The sequence below is a fragment of the Dasypus novemcinctus genome, chromosome 2 (assembly GCF_030445035.2).
Source record: "Dasypus novemcinctus isolate mDasNov1 chromosome 2, mDasNov1.1.hap2, whole genome shotgun sequence".
NCBI classification, from domain to species: Eukaryota; Metazoa; Chordata; class Mammalia; order Cingulata; family Dasypodidae; genus Dasypus; species Dasypus novemcinctus.
In genome coordinates, this window is record NC_080674.1 from 97,667,388 (window position 1) to 97,684,983 (window position 17,596).

Genomic DNA, 17,596 nt, shown 5'->3' on the forward strand with positions numbered 1-17,596 from the left:
GCACTCATTCAATAATAGTAAGTATTGGGACATCCTATTACATTCACTGCATGATAATTTATAAGATTGAATTAATGATACATACTTATAATGTTCTATTTTTCCATTTCCCACAGAATATATAGTAGCATATCCAATTTCAAAATGAATTAAAACATTTTAAGGTTGGTTCATGAATAATATTTTAACCAAATTAAAGTGTTTTGAAAGGCTAATCCATGCCATGAGATCATGCAATGTGACCCAAGGTATAAGATCCTACTTGGCAAATCTGTATTTTCATACCAAGGCTCATTTTCATACCAAGGCAGTTTCAAAACAATCGTTGAACTACAAAAGCATAATTAAACTCTAAGATACAGAAGTGACATTGTAAAGCAAACAAACAAAACAAAATCTAACTGTGGCCATCGCAATTAGCCTTATTTAGCAGGGGCAAAAACAGAAGCTATATTGCTTAATTGCTGGTCAGCTAAAGTGAATCCCTTAATCTCTCTTGAGTCTCATTCATCTGTAAAGGGCAGATAATAAGTTAGTTGTAGCGTTATTGTGAAGATTAAATGATATAATGTAGGCCTGGCACTTGGCATAGTAAATTATTAATGATTATGATGATGAAGATGTGTGGCAGATGCCATCTTCCTCAAACCAAATAACCTCACGTGTCCTTTTTCCCGTAAATTAAAAGCAAGTATACTTACTTTTTTTGGTCGTTTGTTTTGTTATCATCATTATTTTTTTGGTGTGCAATTGTTGAGCTTCTCAATTCAAACATTTAGGAAGTGTTTTTGGATCATGCAAGACTAAACATTTTTTTTTACTGTGGAATAATTTTGTTTGGGTGCTCTATGGATTATGGCTGCAAACCTATTTCCGTTCCAACTATTCAGTTGTTTCCATTTAGGAAAAGTGGCTTCCTACTCAAGCTACATGTCAGAATAACCTATTGAGGTGTTTGAAAAACACAGATGCTCAGAATGGACTTGAGAGGACCTGAATCAGAATCTTTCAGGAGTGGGTGGGATTTGGACATCTAGATTCTTTAAAGCTTTATGGATAATTCTGACATACAAAGTTGAAACTCACTGGCACCCAGCCTTCTTTTTTAGACACTTAAAAACTATTGAGAGATAATTTTGGGTAGGCTAGTAATAAAGTCCTTAACTTGCATAGGGTTTACAGAAACTTTTTCAACTTTAAATTATCAGCTTGGTTAGTTATGAGTTAATTAAGAAAACTGTCATTTTTTTAAGACGACAATCTTAGAAAGAGGAGCATCACCCCAAACAGAATTATGTACAATATCTTCCTGTTATTTATAATAGTGCTCTAATTTAATACCTAGAGCTCTAACTCTAGATTGGTTCAAACAAGTAACAGTTCATATAAACATTTTCCTCTTTATATATTTATAATATTATATCTCTTCCAATATAACTCTGGATGTTTCATGGGAACCTTGAATAATAGTGTCAGTAAAATGATGTGGACAATTTGAGTTGAACTGAAATGGATGCTGAATGTATCCTATTAATTAAGATGTGTTGAGGTATCATTGTAGATACACAGAGGCTTCCTATGGCTCTTGTCTCAATGAAAAGCTCTGTATTTTAACTCTCAGCTGCTACTGCTATCTTATTAAAAATAATTTTCCTGCTTAAATACTCAAGTCTTTCTCTCCCTGTCCCCACCAACTGGAAAGTGTATTCTTATTTATTTTGTGAATAGTATTTTTAAATGAAAGTTCCAAGATTTCTTTAAAAAAAAAATTTGTTTTTACTGGTAATACACAGCAATGCAACTTTAATATGATTTTATAAGCTTGACTCAGAACTGAATTTTGTTTCCCTCTGGTAAACATTGACACAAATCAGATTATAGCGTGTGCACGGACTTCTTTTTCCTTTAACTATAAATGGGAGGGTTGTAGATTTATATTTTTCTAAGCATCTTGTTTGTGGATGCATTTTCACATTTCATCACTACAGTATCAATTAGTTCCTAGGAAATCTTTCAGTCAAGGTTAACCTCCTATCACAGAGGATATAGCATTATGCAAATCATAGTAAGCCACTCATTAATAGCCATTTAGAGACAATGAAAAGGATGCAGTTTTCAAGAAATTCTAGGTACTTAAAATTTCTTTTTGCCAATGTATTTTTTTAGCATCTATCCTTGCTTGCTCAAGGTTAGACAAAAATCAGATAACACCAAAAAGAGGAGAAAAGAAGCTTAAAAACTGGAGATTTGGGAAGCAGACTTGGTTCAATGGATAGAGCGTCTGCCTAACACATGGGAGGTCCTCGGTTCAAAGCCCGGGGCCTCCTTGACCCCTGTGGAGCTGGCCCATGTGCAGTGCTGATGCGCGCAGGGAGTGCCGTGCCACGCAGGGGTGTCCCCCATGTAGGGGAGCCCCATGCGCAAGGAGTGCACCCCATAGGGAGGGCCGCACAGTGCGAGAAAAGTGCAGCCTGTTCAGGAGTGGCACCGCACACACTGAGAGCTGATGCAGCAAGATGACGCAACAAAAAAAGAGAAACAGATTCCCAGGCCACTCATAAGGATAGAAGTGGACACGGAAGAACACACAGCAAATGGACACAGAGAGCAGACAGCTGGGGGGGTGGGGGGTAATAAATAAAAAAATAAATCTTTAAAAAAAATTGGAAATTTGTGCCTTGGAACTTTATGCATTTCACAGGATGTAAAAATAAAAATAAAAGTATGAAAGCACTTCTAGAAATATAAAGTATTGCATAAAAATAGGTTTACTGTTTGATACTTGAAGTAGTATCTGAAAGGGCAGTATGATTTCTATTTGAGTTCATTATTTTTTTATGTAGAGATCTAAAAAGTGACAAAATCTTTTATAATTTCCTATGTATCTTCTGTGTAGTAGACTAAGTTGTGGCAATATAATCTTGTCCTTGAAATACTCAAAGTGGTAAAAACAAACAAACAAACAAAACACCCCTGAGTCCTCTCTCCTAGCTTCTTTGCTCATAGTATATCATTAACCAAGTCTTTTGTTCTGAAGTGTCACTATCTATACTCACAGTATTATATATAATTTGAACTCTCAAACCAAGACTAATTTTTGCCACAATCCTTTCTAGTGTAATTCAGATTTTTTAGTTTGATTTTGAGCCTACTACTTTTTAAAAATGCTTTTTGACATTAAGATTTCTCCATAAATGAATACTCATTCTTGAAGCTCAAGAAAAAAGTGAAAGGACCCAACCAATGTCTAATGTAATTTTGTGAAATTCATTTGTAACCCTTTTAAAGAGTAGAGATCCACATGGTTTTGCCTTGGAGTAGTATCACATTAAGGAAATACAGATATGCAGTAAAAGTATTTAAAAACATATCACCTTCCTGCCATGATTTTCTTTCAAGGGACATGAAAAGATATCCATACCTTTATCCTGTATGACATTGCAGTGGCAGATATAGGCCACTGCATAGTTTGTTATAATTTTAAAAATTGTGTGGGACAGAGTGTAAACTATATATAAACTGTAGTCCATGGTTAGTAGCAATGTTTCAATATGGGCTCATCAACTGTAACAAATGTACCACACTAATGAAGGATGTTGTTAATGTGAGAAGTAGGGGGGGGGGGGGGAGGGAGTGGGGCATATGGGAATGCTCTCTCTATATATATTTTAAAAATATTTATTTTTCCCCTCCCCTGCTCCACCCTTGCCCTGCTGTTTATGCTGTCTGTGTCCATTCGCTATGTGATCCTCTGTATATAATTCTCTCTTTTTTTGTCTTCTAATCTTTCTCCTCTAGGATTCAGAAGAATGTGATCCTGGGCACCTCTGATGTGGAGACGTTCCCTGTCAACTGCTCCACCTCAGGTCCTGGTCTCTGCTGTGCTTTGTTTTGACTCTTCCCTTTGTCTCTCTTTTGTTGCATCATAATCTTGCTACATGCCTCTCTCATCCAGGCACTCGGCTGACCACGTGGGCACTGGCTCACCGCTCAGGCATGCTCTCTTTTCTTCTTTTTCACCAGGAGGTCCCAGGGATCGAATCTGGGTCCTCCCATATGGTAGGCTGAGGCCTTATCACTGGAGCCACATCAGGTCCCCCCCCTATATTTTTAATGTAACATTTATGTACTCTAAAGCTTCTTTAAAAATAAAACAAATTAATATTAAAAAAAGATGCTTACAGTCCTTTGCTATCCTTATTAACATCTGTCTTCCTTTTCTACCCATTTTCTTCACAACTGTTGCTGTTCTAATGCATGTCTCCTGAACCTCCTTGGTAATAAAACCTCTTTACCCATCTTTTATTTCTTTCTTTCTCATTCCCAATCTCAGCTCTTTATCCTGATGAGAATCCTTTTTCTTCATCTAGATATTTCTTTCTCTCTAGAGGTGAGGAGCAGGGAGAAACATCTCTGTTCATAAAGGTCTTGCCTCTAGAGAGAGGAAAGTAGGCTATGAACATTCTCACATGAATAGTTCTTGCGCCCAGTATAAATAAAGAAGATACTTTCATAGTTGTATTGCATTGATTTCCTTTAGTCAATGTCCGCTTGAGTCAATTTCTCAAGGAAATACAGGACTATTCTTCCCACAATGATTTTTTAAAACTTATCAACTGTATACTTAGAAGAATCTCTTTTTATCAGTTTTACAAACTATCCTGCTAGGATGTTAATATCTTGATTATTTTTTTCCTCTCTGTGGAGGATAGAAACAATTGGAGGCAATGACGAAGAGGTGAGGCAAAGAAGCTAAGGGAAGGAGGATGCCCAGAAATTGAGTGAGTATATGGGATTTTTGGTTCATGTGCCAGGAATGACAGTTTGGAGAAAAGGATGGGCCACGAGATGTTGAAGTAAAAGTTGAAAAATGTTTAATTACTGAATATAGGAGCAAAAGGAACATAAGTACCTTAAAATATGAGTTAAAGGAAAGGCAGGCACATAAATAAAACAAGGGATTTGGATTGCAACCCTTTCCTGCCCCTCCTCCTTCTTTTTTTCTTATTACATCAAATGAGAAGAAAGTATATTTTACCATTTTTGTCATATAATAGAGACAGGAATTTTTCTTTCCCCATTGTTTTCACCCCTTTCATCTCCCAAGAAAAGCATTTTGCTTGCAATCCAGGCATGATGGATCCTCATATATTCTTAAACAGAAAGGCTGGGCTCTTTGCAAATTTCCTTCTAGCTAGAATGTATGGAGGCTTTTTTTCCATATGTTCCCTAATTGCACAGAATCAATTAACAGTACCAAGCAGGAGGAAATGTACTTCATAATCCTCCTAAATGACTGGCAATAGAACTGTCCTGAAGAAAAATGTTCCACTAGCAGCCTCTCCCCTCAATCACATTTCTATCACATTGACAATAGAGTTGTGCATAGCAGACTACATCTCTGGTGAAAAAGCTCATCAGATAGAGACATGATTTAAAAAAGCAACAACATTAAACAGGTATTTCTATGGTGGATTCCATCAGAGAAAAACAAATAAATGGCTCACCTTTATATACAATGGCTCCCTAAGATGATCAACAAGAATGGAAACTTTTTCCTCCCACACAGGATTGAGGTTCTTGTGTATTATTTTACTTCTAAAAACTTCTTTTCCTCCAATTTTAAACTTGACGTATGGATCACTTGTCCCTGTCAAAGAGATAACAGTTGGATCCATGTTAATCATGCCTTTCTATGGAAGTGAAAGAATAGCTCATCGAAACACCAGAAAGTATTTAAAAAAATACAAGTCAATGAAATTTATCACATGGGAAAACAAGGGTTAAGTGTTTTTTACTAAAATTTTTCATATATATGGAAGTGACAGTAAATTATTGTTAATGTGACAAGTTTTATCTTCTGATCTTAATACTGTGACTTTGTGATTTAATTCAAATTATAATTCGGAAAGATTAATCTCTGACATTTCTTTTCATATCATCTGATTGCATATAGAAAGATGATCAATGATCCTGGCTGATTTAACTAGTTTTATATACATATCTGCTCATAAAATGAGCCTAATGGGCTTAGGAAAGGTGAGTCTCAAATTGGGCTTCAATTTCATCCTTGGACCCATATTCTTCTCTTGCTTAAGTTTTTGATTTTAGAATGTTAGGAAGCAGTAGAGATTGCAGAGGGAGTGTTGAGGAGGAGGGGATAATGTTTACTAAATGAACTGGATATTAGCTCTTAGCACCTCTTAAACTTCCTCTGATGGTGGAAAGAAAATTGGAGATGTCAAATAAGTTGCTCATATGTACACACCTAACAAGAGATGGAGTTAGGATTCCAACCAAAGCTGTTTGACTCCAATAACTGTTCCTTTTTTTTTTTTTTTTTCACTACATCTCCAAGAGGCAAGGGCCTATACATACTTACTTATATATTATACCATTTCTCATTTTGGCCCGAGGCTGACAAATGAGAGCAATTCTGACTCTATGCTATCATTAAGAATTCCTAGAGAAGGGGAATCATTGACATCCCCAAGTAAATCATTCCAATGTGTAGCAATCCTCACCATCAGGGAATAATTCATCATATAAGCCTGACTCTGTTGTGATAGAGTTTGGCTTAGCTCTTCCTGTTTTGTTCAAACTGAAGCTAGTTGATAACCACAGTCTATATGATTAAGAGAAAAATGTGAGTGGGGTTCTGAAAATTGCTAAGTACCATAACAATATTAGATATTACAATTATGGTGGTGCTATCCTTAATCTCATCCTCTATTGATATCCATCCTCGATCTTCCACTCACTTAAATGACATATAAACACCTATGCCAGATATAAGGATTATCTTTGATTTTTTGTTATTTTATCACTTGGGAGCACTCTCAAAAGTCTTCACATTTTTTTTTTGTCTCTTTAGACCCTAGTATAATAGAATAATGAATCCATATTTCCATTGTGAAAGTCAATTTCATTTTACCTGTTTGATTTTATCATAAAGGTACAAACTTTAAAGCTTTTTATAAATGTAAATGAAGGATTTTACATGGAGACCTGTTATAATGTATTCTTTAGGGGAGTCAATGCAACCAAATGTTTAATGGCTAAAATAATTCATCTAACATAGTATATCCCAACAGTCAGCTCAGGACCCTGTGGTTGGGGGTATTGCAACATATATTTTCAGAGATATTAAAACCCATGTACCCATATGAATTTTCTTAGTCATGCCCCAAATCGAACTACTGCTGGTGGTTTTGAAAATCATCTATGCAACTACTACCACTGCAAAAACATAATTAGCTCCATAACAGCAGATACTTTTGAATTAAAAAAAAAAATCTCTAGCTCTTAGTACAGAATCAGGTATATTGTAGGTCCTCAACAAACATTTGGTGAATAAATGAATGACTTTATGACTTAATGATGTGGTAGGTTAGAGCAGTTTGGAATAAGAGCAAATGGTTCTAAGAGATACTTGGTACTTGTAAGTTCTCTGATGATGGTAAAAAATGAGATGGATTTCCAAGAACAAAGATATCATCATATAGGTGCAAAGATTAGAGATCTCAGAAACAGACAATGGTAACATTGTGTTCGACAAAGGTGACAATACAAATAAATGGACAAAAGGATGAACTGTTCAGGAGGTGGTACTGAGAATCCCAACTCACTACATGAAGAAAGATGAAGCCCGATGTCTACCTTATACCAAATGCAAAGATGGAGTCCAGACAACTCAAACAACTCAATGTGACTTGTAAACCTATAAAGCTAATAGAACATAGAGGGCTGAAATTAGAGGAAAACATTCCTAATACTTAAGCAAGAACTTAAATGCATTAAAAAAGGGAGTAATTTATGTGCAGAATTAAGAATTACTATTCTAATGAACATGTAGTGGCAAAGTTAACTGACAGGTGATAGAGTGAGAATATTCACAGAACATGAAACAGAAAGACTGATACTCTGAATGCATAAGATCTTTTGAAAATCACAAGAAAAGGACAGGATACTCAAGAGGAAAATGGTTAAATTTCTAAAGAGAGTTCCCAAATAAGAGAAAGTAAATGCAAAAAATGATCTAAAAAAACAAAACAAAACAAAACAAACCCAAAACATCCACACACACTAGTACAGAGAAATGCAAATAATTGTTAAGAGTGGGAAACCACTTTTCACTAACCAGAAGAGCAAAATTTAGAATTGGATGACATAAACTTACATATCACTTTATGGGCCAGCCAGCATCTTTTGAATAACTTCCCTGCCCCTCCAAATTTGAAGGCAGTACTTGGTTTCCCAGTCTTCCTTGCAACTAGGCGCAGGTTGTGTTTACCAATGCAAGCCATAGTATTCTAGTTACTGTTGTCTAAAAAACCACTGGAAACTTAGTGGTGTAAAACAACCATTTTATTATGCTCAGAAATTCTGGGGCACAGAAATGCAGACAGGGCATGTTGGAGATGGCTTGTCTCTTCTCCAAAGTGTCTGTGTTTTCAGCTGGGAAAAGTAAAATGGCTGGAGACTGGAATCATCTGTAGGCATCTTCACTCACATGCTGGCTGAAGTCTGGAATCTCAGCTGAACTGTTGCCTAGATTACCTACACCTAGCCTCTCCAGTGGTCTACTGTGTAGGATAGTTTTGGCTTCCTAACAGTAGGACAGCTGGAATCCACACACCTCGGAATGCAAGACAGAAATGCACAACTTTCTAATGATCTAGCCATTTTAATGATCACTATACTCTATTTGTCAAGGGATTCACAAAGTTCTGCTCAGGTTTAAGGAAAGGAGACAGAGACCCCATCGCTTGATGTGAGATATGTTAAAGTTTCAAGAAGAGCATGTGGGATGGGAAATATTGTTGTAGCCATCTTTGGAGAACAAATGCTGCCACACCTAGATATGGACAACAGCAATATGAGCAAGGAGCAGGGGAGGTGGATGGGGGGAGACATGAGCTTTCAGAAGCGGCAGCTGTGGAAGGCCTTTGTCTTGTGCTTAGCATACCTGTGGGAACTGCAGTTCCTGTGGTGTGGTTCCTGTGCACCTAAGAGAAGCATAGTAGTGTGAATGAATACTGTTTCTGGTGTCCTAACTGAGGCAGATTCCAAAATTGGTCCCAATTTTCCACTTCTCTCCACATCCGTGGTATCTTCAATCTCTCTCACAACGGGCAAACTTTGTGCTTGGCTATGTGACATGTTTGGCCAATGGAATTTTAGTATACATGTTGCAGACACAAGCCTGAGATGTGCTTGTGAAGTGGAGAATGAGTGTACTTTCTTGTGCTTCTGCTAACACCTGAGAAGAACATGTCTTGGCTAGCCTACTGGTCCCAGGAAGAGGATGAACGACATGGAAAGCAGAACCACCCCAACCACCACAACCTGGAGCCGAGGTGCCCCAGCCAACACAGCAATTTAGGAGCAAGAAATAAGTGCTTGTTACTGTACGTTACTGAGGTTTTGTGTGGTTTTTGTTAAATACCACAATTGTGTTAATAGTTGATTAACACAATAGCCTGGGAGACTAAATTGCTGGCTTTTCTAGTGATTCCATTTGTACGTCTTCCTTGATTTCTTTGAGTATATCTGATGATTACATATCCACTTTCTGCTAGACTGGGCTCTGATTGCAACTAAAATCTCTGAGTGATGCAATAGATAATAGCCAGTGTTGGTGAGGCTGTGGGAAAATGGGAAAACTTGTGTTCTGATCACGGGAGTACGGAATGGCTCAGCAATTTCAGAAAACAATCTGGCAATTCTTGGTGAAATTAAGAATGTATATGCCATATGAACCCGCAATTTGTGTAGATCCAGAAGGCACCATTTATGAAGATATGTATCAAAGCATTATGTGTGGCTATAGAAATCTATGTGTCCATTGCTAGGGAGAGAGAAGATCAAATATGGTGGATGCATATAAGGAATACAATGAATGCATTCAACACAGTATTATAGATACATATTAAAAACAAAGTAACAAATAAGAAACAAAAGAAACAGTGACTGATAGCACATCATCATATAGGAAAATAAAATATATAATCACACAATATAGCAGTTTATGTGTGACAGGGATACATAAGTTAAAGAATATGTTTCAGGTTTTATGTGTGATAGAAGGAAATTGGAATGGGAATTCCCATATGAAGGAGGATAAACAAAAACAGGATAGGGTCTTGTATTGGCCAAGGATAATAAAGTACACTGCTGCAGGAATATGATTAAATTCTGCATTTTTTTAAAGGAGGAAAATAAATAGAAAGACAAATGAAAGGAGTAAATGAAAGAAAGTACAAAAGAATAAAAAGGAAAAGAAGGAAGAAAGGGAGGGAGGGATATTGTGCCAAAGAATTCGGTTTGGTTAAGCCATGTAGGCAGAAAAACAAGAACGCCAGAGAGGAGCTTTGGCACAGCCTCTCCAAACAGTCCAGATGGGGTTTCCTGGAGCTTTGCCATCAGACTTCAAGCTTGACAGCCCCAAAGAAAAGGTGCTCCTGATCAGGTGTTCGCAATTATCTGCTAGCCCTACTTGGATTGGTCCCTGCTTCTGTAAGAACCATTTGTAAATTCTAGGGCTGTTGCAGAGAAGTTGGCTCAGTATTCTTGTTCCTTGTGCTTGACGATATTCAGATTTTATGCATGACTTCTGATGTCCTATTGTGCTGTTTCCTTGCCATGGCTTTGATTTCTTCAAGCTTGAAAATTTCTCAGAATTCTGGTTCCCTGCCCTGATATTTCTCCTGTTGCCTAAGCTGTCTGACATGACGCTGGCTCTGAACCTGTACACACCCCACTCCAGACCATGTCTCTATTTCAATCTCCAGTTCCTCTCAGACCACCAGGTTCCAGACCTCACCTTTATCTTCCACCCCAGCTTTGACCCAGCTCCCTTCTAGCTTTGACTCATCTCTGCCCACAAACCTGGTGCATGGACAGAAGTGATGCCATTTTCCGTAACTTCTGGAACCTAAAAGCCAATTTCAATGCTTATCTTTATGAGTGGCTAGATTTTTTTCAAAATGGAATTTTAGTAAATTGGTTCTCATTCAGTGCCTTTACTATTGTGGGTATAGTCTCTGGAGACAGATGGGCTGGCATCAATTCAGGCTTTGCTTTTTACTAGCTGGTAAGGTGACTTAAATTCTCTGTGCCTTAGTAAGAGGAAGATAATGTAATCTTTAGAGGGTTTCTGTGAGAGTTAAATGAGTTAGTTCATGTAAAGTACTTAGAAGAATGCCTGGCATACAGCAAGCACCAAATAGGTGTTAGCTATTGTTATTACTACTAGTTAATCAGAAGATAAATCAATATCCACATATCTCACTAGAAAAGACAAGTCAATAATGTCATCTTTGTGCACCCCACTTTTTCCTTGCTGCCTGTTACAATGGTGAAAGCATTACAACTCCTATCCAAGTCCTGATTTTCAGGGGCATATTGAAAGGGAGCAGGAGGACATTTATCTCCTTGGACACCACTCTATGTGACACCACACAGATGGTCATCTTTGCAGATTCTACTCTAATGGCAGCAGCATGCAGCGAGAGGACACAAACTCATCAGGGGGCCCCTGGGGTGAATTCCCTCGTGAAGTCACTGCAGTCCTCTCACGTGTGCTCTGTGGCTCACACTTTTTTGGATTCTCAGGTACTTAGATGTTTCAGTCATTTTCTCTGCACCATCAACTTCTTTACTGATTCCTCTTCCTCAGCAATCAAATATGCTCCACGATGCCCCATCCTAAAATGCCCTCCTGTACAGCTACTACCCTTCTTGAATGTCTATCAAACTTCTAAAGAGTTTTCTACTTGTTCCTTTCCATTTCCATCTCCCATTCACCCCTGAAACATTCTATTCAGCCTTCTGCTCCCATTCCCTCTGATTAAGTTTTCAAGGTCACCATTACCTCTATGCTATCAAATCATGTCTCCAATGGCCTGTGAGCAGTGCTCACCACCATTGACCCTTCCCTCTTTCTGGAAGCATGCTCTTATCTTGACTGCCATGGCACTGCCCTCTTCTGATGCCTTCCAACCTCATGGGCCACGCTTCTTAGTATTTTCCCAGCTTTTATTCTGGGAGGTGTTATTTTTGTGTTCTTGCTTTCTTGTGTTCTCTCTCATCCATTCCAATGATTTTAAATCCCAGATATTTGCTGATGAAATTCACATTTATACCTACAGTCCAGACTGCTCTTTCTGCTGTTTTTCGACACCTCCACTTGGATATCAAATACATTCCACTGTTATCCTATCATAAACTTAACTCTTGATCCTCTCACCCACCAGGCCTGCTTCTCATTTAGGCATTGTCATCTCAGTTTATAGCTCCATTATTTGACAGTTACCCAAGCAAGAAACCTGACAATGATTCTTGATACCACCTTCTTCCCTATGCTTTGTATTCAGGACATGATCAAATCCAATGAACTCCCCCCAAATATATCTTGAGTCTATCTCTTTTCCTTATCCTACTCTAGACAAGCTACCATGATTTCTTTCCTGCACTACTATCAAAGCCTCCTATCTGGGCTCTCCACTTTCATTGTGTTCCCTTCCATTAATTCTCTAGCAGCCAGACTGACCTTTTTAAACATGCATATTTAGTCTTCCTACTACTTTGCTTTAACACATCTCAACAGCTTTCAGTTATACCTACAATAAAACCCAAAACCTGCAACATAGTCTACAGGGCTTGCTACTTCTCCAACTTCATCTTGGGTCAGTTATTATGTTCTAGTCATCCTATTACTGGAAGATTTTTTCTGCTTCTACCCTTTGCATATGCTATCTAGCTTCTTGTTTGAAAAGCCCCTCCCTCCACTTCTTCCCCCTTTACCTGGCTGGCACTTTCTCATCCTTCAGTTCTCAGCTTAAATATAATTTGCTCAGGAATGCCTTCCCCAACCTTCCAATCTGAATTAAGTCTCCCTGTTACTCTCACCATTTGCTCTTTTCCTTATAGTATTAATCACAATGTTATCTAAAGGTTGATTTGTGTGTCTTCCTGTTTTTTGTGTATTTTTACCACTGGATATAGCATCCATGGGACCGGGACTCTGACCATTTTTTAAGACAGTGTCTGCAGCAGAGTAGTCAGCCAACCAGTATTGTTAAATGAGTAAATGAATGACTACAGAGGTTACAAGATAGAGAGCACTGTCAAATCCATCCCCACAACAATGCTGTTAAGTTGGGTAAAGTACATGTTATCAGCCTATATTGCAGATGAGAAAGAATCTGAGGTTCAGTGTGGCTTACCCTAAATCACATAACATGTAAGCTATTAAGTAATGAGAGTGGGAGGCACATTTAGACTTCAGACTCCAAGTCTGATATTCCTTCTACTCAGCTCTTTAAGACATCCATATTTTCCTTAACTCTAAAATGTCATCAAAGAACTATTATGTAAAAATAAATGATTATTCAGAATACTATAAATAATGATGATATTGATAAGTGTTTTAGTTTGCTAAATGCTGCCAAGCAATATACCAGAAACGGGTTGGCTTTTACAATGGGAATTTATTAGTTTAAAAGCTTACAGTTGTAAGGCTGAGAAAAATGTCCAATCAAGTCTTCATCAGGCAATGCTTTTTCTCCCTGAATACCAGCTGTCAGTGATCCTGGACTCCTCTCTCACACAGTATATGGCAGATGGAGGAGTCTGCTAGGGCTCTCCCTTCTCCTCTGGGCTCCACTGCTCACAGCTTCCTGCTTTGTGGCTCTCTCTGTTCTTCTGTGTTCCCTTAATTTCAACTTCTGACTTCTGGAGCTTCCTCTCTGTCTCTGTGAACCCCTTTCTCTGTATTAATCCATTTATAAAGGACTCCAGTAAGAGATTAGACCTAGTCACAGCTTACTGAAGTAATCCAATCAAATGGTCCCACCCACAATAGGTTCACACTCACAGGAATGGACTAGTTTTAAGAACTTGATTTTCTGGGAGTACATGCAGTCTCAAGCTACCAAAATAAGTAACTTATTTTGGTCTACAAAACTCTCACACTTATTAAGTACTCCAGTAATAGAAGTAAGACCCATCCTGGGAAGTGGATGTGGCTCAAGTGATGAGCTACCACCTACCATATGGGAGGACCTGGGTTCAATCCCTGGGGCCTCCTGGTGAAAAAAGAAGAGAAAGCATGCCTGCGCGGCAAGCAAGTGCCTGCGTGGTGAGCCAGTGCCCGTGCAAGTGAGTCACGCAGCAAGATGATGATGCATCAAAAGAGAGACAAGGGGAGAGTCAAGGTGAAGCACAGCAGAAACCAGGAACTGAGGTGGTGCAATTGACAAGGAACCTCTCTCCCCATCAGAGGTCTCCAGGATTGAATCCCAGTGAATCCTTGAGGAGAGAAAATGAGAAGAGAAGACAACACAGACAGCAAAAACAGCAGAATGGGAGGAGGGGGAGGGGGGGAAATAAATAAATAAAATCTTAAAAAAAAAACAAAAAACCCATCCTGATTGAGGTGGGCCACACCTTAACACAAGTAACCTCATCAAAAGGTCCTACTTAAAATGGGTTCATATGCAAAGGAATGGGTTAAGTTTAGAAACACGGTTTTTCGGGGGAGGTGGGGGTTGGGGAAGGGTATATAAAGCTCCAAAACACCACAGATGCTATTATTAAACTTTATTTATTTTTTAATAGTTAAGCTTTTAAAAAGGAATTTCTAATTGCTTTCAAGCACTTAATTTAGAGGACTGCGGAAGTTTGATATGGATCCCCAAAAAAGAATGATTATATTTGTAAACTAATCTATTCCTCTGGGTGTGAAATCTTTGACTGCATTAAATTCAGTTGAGGGGCCTTTGATTGGATTACTTAATAGGATTGGTTTGGGGGTTTTGATTAGAATATAACATCGAGGCTTGACTTAGGTTGAATCCCTGCCCTTTTGCTGGATCTGATATAAATGGACTCACAAGGTCAGACAGACACAAGAAAAAGGAAGCACCATGTTTGATCCTGCTGGGTAGGAGAGACAATCACTTAATCATGAAGCTCCCAAGGGGCTGGGCCCACAGAGCATCTTAAGAGGAGACGAGTCCCACTATATGCCTGATAGCTTACAGCTAAAGATGGGAAGAAAGCAAAGCAGCTGACACTGATATAGGAGGCCCAGAAAGAGACAAACCCTGCTCCTGGTTGCTCAAAGCTGAGCTCCAAGAGACAGTAGATTCTGGACAGGAAGGCTGAAACCTCCACAATTTCAGCAGCCATCTTGCTTCACCACCTGGCAACACACTAGTATCAACAGTAGCTGACTTTAGTGAGAAAGAATTTCTGATGGTGCCTTGATTTGGACATTTCATGGCCTTGGAATTGAAAGCTTTTACTCCAAATAAATCCTCTTATAAAAGCCAATAGATTTCTGGTAATTTACATCAGCAGCCCTTTAGCAGACTAAGACAAATGATTTAGAATCCTTAGTAGTTCAAGATGTACAGCCTGTTTTGATTCCACCACAGGGAGCTGGAGACATAGTTCTTATAATTTAGGTTCAGTAAAAGATTTGTAAATAGGGGAAATGGACTTTGGCCCAGTGGTTAGGGCGACCGTCTGCCATATGGGAGGTCCGCGGTTCAAACCCCGGGCCTCCTTGACCCGTGTGGAGCTGGCCATGCGCGCAAGGAGTGCCGTGCCACGCAGGGGTGTCCCCCGCGTGGGGGAGCCCCACGCGCAAGGAGTGCGCCCGTGAGGAAAGCCGCCCAGCGTGAAAAGAAAGTGCAGCCTGCCCAGGAATGGCGCCGCCCACACTTCCCGTGCCGCTGACGACAACAGAAGCGGACAAAGAAACAAGACGCAGCAAACAGACACCAAGAACAGACAACCAGGGGAAAGGGGGGAAATTAAATAAATAAATAAATCTTAAAAAAAAAAAAAAGATTTGTAAATAGTTCTCTAATCTTTTATGTTCAAAAGTAATTTTACCAATTTAATTTCAGTAAGTTATTATCTGGTAATGCCAATAGCTTCTTTGCTGTTGTTTTTTTTTAACAAAAAAAAAAGGCGCTCTGAAGTAAAATAGATTTGGAAAATGCTGACAGAATAAAATAGATTCATTTTCTATAATCTTGAATAAATGAATGTGCAGTGTGAATCTCTAAGAAAGAGATATGACTTGCAGCACTTAGTCTTCTTTGACTGTGGGGCATACGTTCTTTGAGAGCATAATTCAGGACTAATACTAATTCCTGGATCTCTCTTTGGGAACTATTACCTTGCTGTAGTTGATGGGGAAGGAATTTTCATGTTATGGAGGTTACTTTATTGTAAAAGAGTTTCCAGTGAACCTTAATCATTTTATTGTAACAGAATTTCCAATAAATCCAAGCCTTTAACATGTAGTTAACTACTAATGAATACATTATACAAAAAAATTTGGTTTGTTAGTTCAAAAAATCCAAAATTTAATCACTTCAAACATCAATTCTGTTTCGTTACAATATTGCATCCGACCACAAGATGGCACTAACACTTACCAAATTATTGCAAGGCCTCTGATTCTGCTGCTCAAACCAAAGTTAGGGCATCTCTAATGCACACATTGTGGTTCGCAAGACTTGTCTAGCTTTATTGTTATTAGGGGGACCATTACCCTCATTAAAACATTTTTTATGGAGATGATCAAATGAAAATAGGGCAAATAAATATGGGAGATGAAAGTAGAAAGTGTTGGCCCTACAATAAAATTTGTTATTTTATCATTATTAATGTCATATTCAAATGTAACCTTTCACACATTCATCTTCTCAGATAATATTAACTTCAGAATTTATTTTAAAACCTTTATCATTTTATTTTATAATTATAAACTTTATGCTTTAAAAGTTCTAGGGTATGCTAGACCCAGACAATATAAATTGTTTATTACTGAGCTCAAGGTTTAAATTGCTTAAAATAAAGGAATAGATGGTTTCTATAATATTTTCACATAGGCTAATACTTCTTTAATAAAAGAATACAAGTCCTCAATGCCATGTTTTATTTTTTAAGAGATTGGACACTGATGAACCCTTCAACATTTTGTGTAATTGTTTAGCTCTTAATTTAATTCAAGCCCAAACCTAGGACTAAACTTTGCCTAAATTGATTCACTTCTGTGCAGCAATCAACACAGCATACACAAGATGGCAGTCTCTTTTCTCTTAATATTAAAGATATTTTAAATGTAAATAGTCATCTAATAATGAGCCTCCTGATTATTATTTTCAGAAAAAATGAATCTACTAATTTAGCAAGTATAAATCAATCTGATTCCAAACCTAGCATGCCATGAAACATAAACAGCTACTCACATTTTAGAAACCTACAAGTATTCAACAATGTTAGCTCAGAAAATAGATGCCACATTGTCACGCAGCCTGTGTCAGGAGGAGGAGGACAGGCAGCAGAGGCAGAGGAGAAGGGGTGGTGGTGGAGGGGAAAGTGGAGGAGGAAGAGTGGAAGGAGGGCAGAGAGAGAGGAAGGAAGGGGAAGGAGGGTAGGAAGGGAGGATGAGGAAGAAGGAGAAAAAGGAAACAAAGACGTGAACATAAATATTAAAGGGTGGACAGTTAAAAGGAATTCAGATTTAACCTGGATCTTCCTGAAGGTACCTGGTTTTTCTACAAATACATAA

At 38.3% G+C, this 17,596-nt stretch overlaps 1 protein-coding gene across 12 annotated transcripts in view; it reads right to left on the reverse strand.

Annotated features, from left to right (window-relative positions):
* The window catches only part of MCTP1 (multiple C2 and transmembrane domain containing 1), a 568,532-nt gene that overhangs the window by 243,930 nt on the left and 307,006 nt on the right, over nucleotides 1-17,596 (reverse strand). For all 12 annotated transcript variants that reach the window (XR_011646260.1, XR_011646259.1, XR_011646258.1 and 9 more), the window contains exon 3: nucleotides 5,508-5,650. Coding sequence is in view for 9 of the 12 variants with exons in the window: in XM_058276318.1 (XP_058132301.1) it covers nucleotides 5,508-5,650 (143 nt within the window). In the remaining 3 variants the exon portion in view is untranslated. The remainder of the gene's footprint in view (nucleotides 1-5,507; nucleotides 5,651-17,596) is intronic.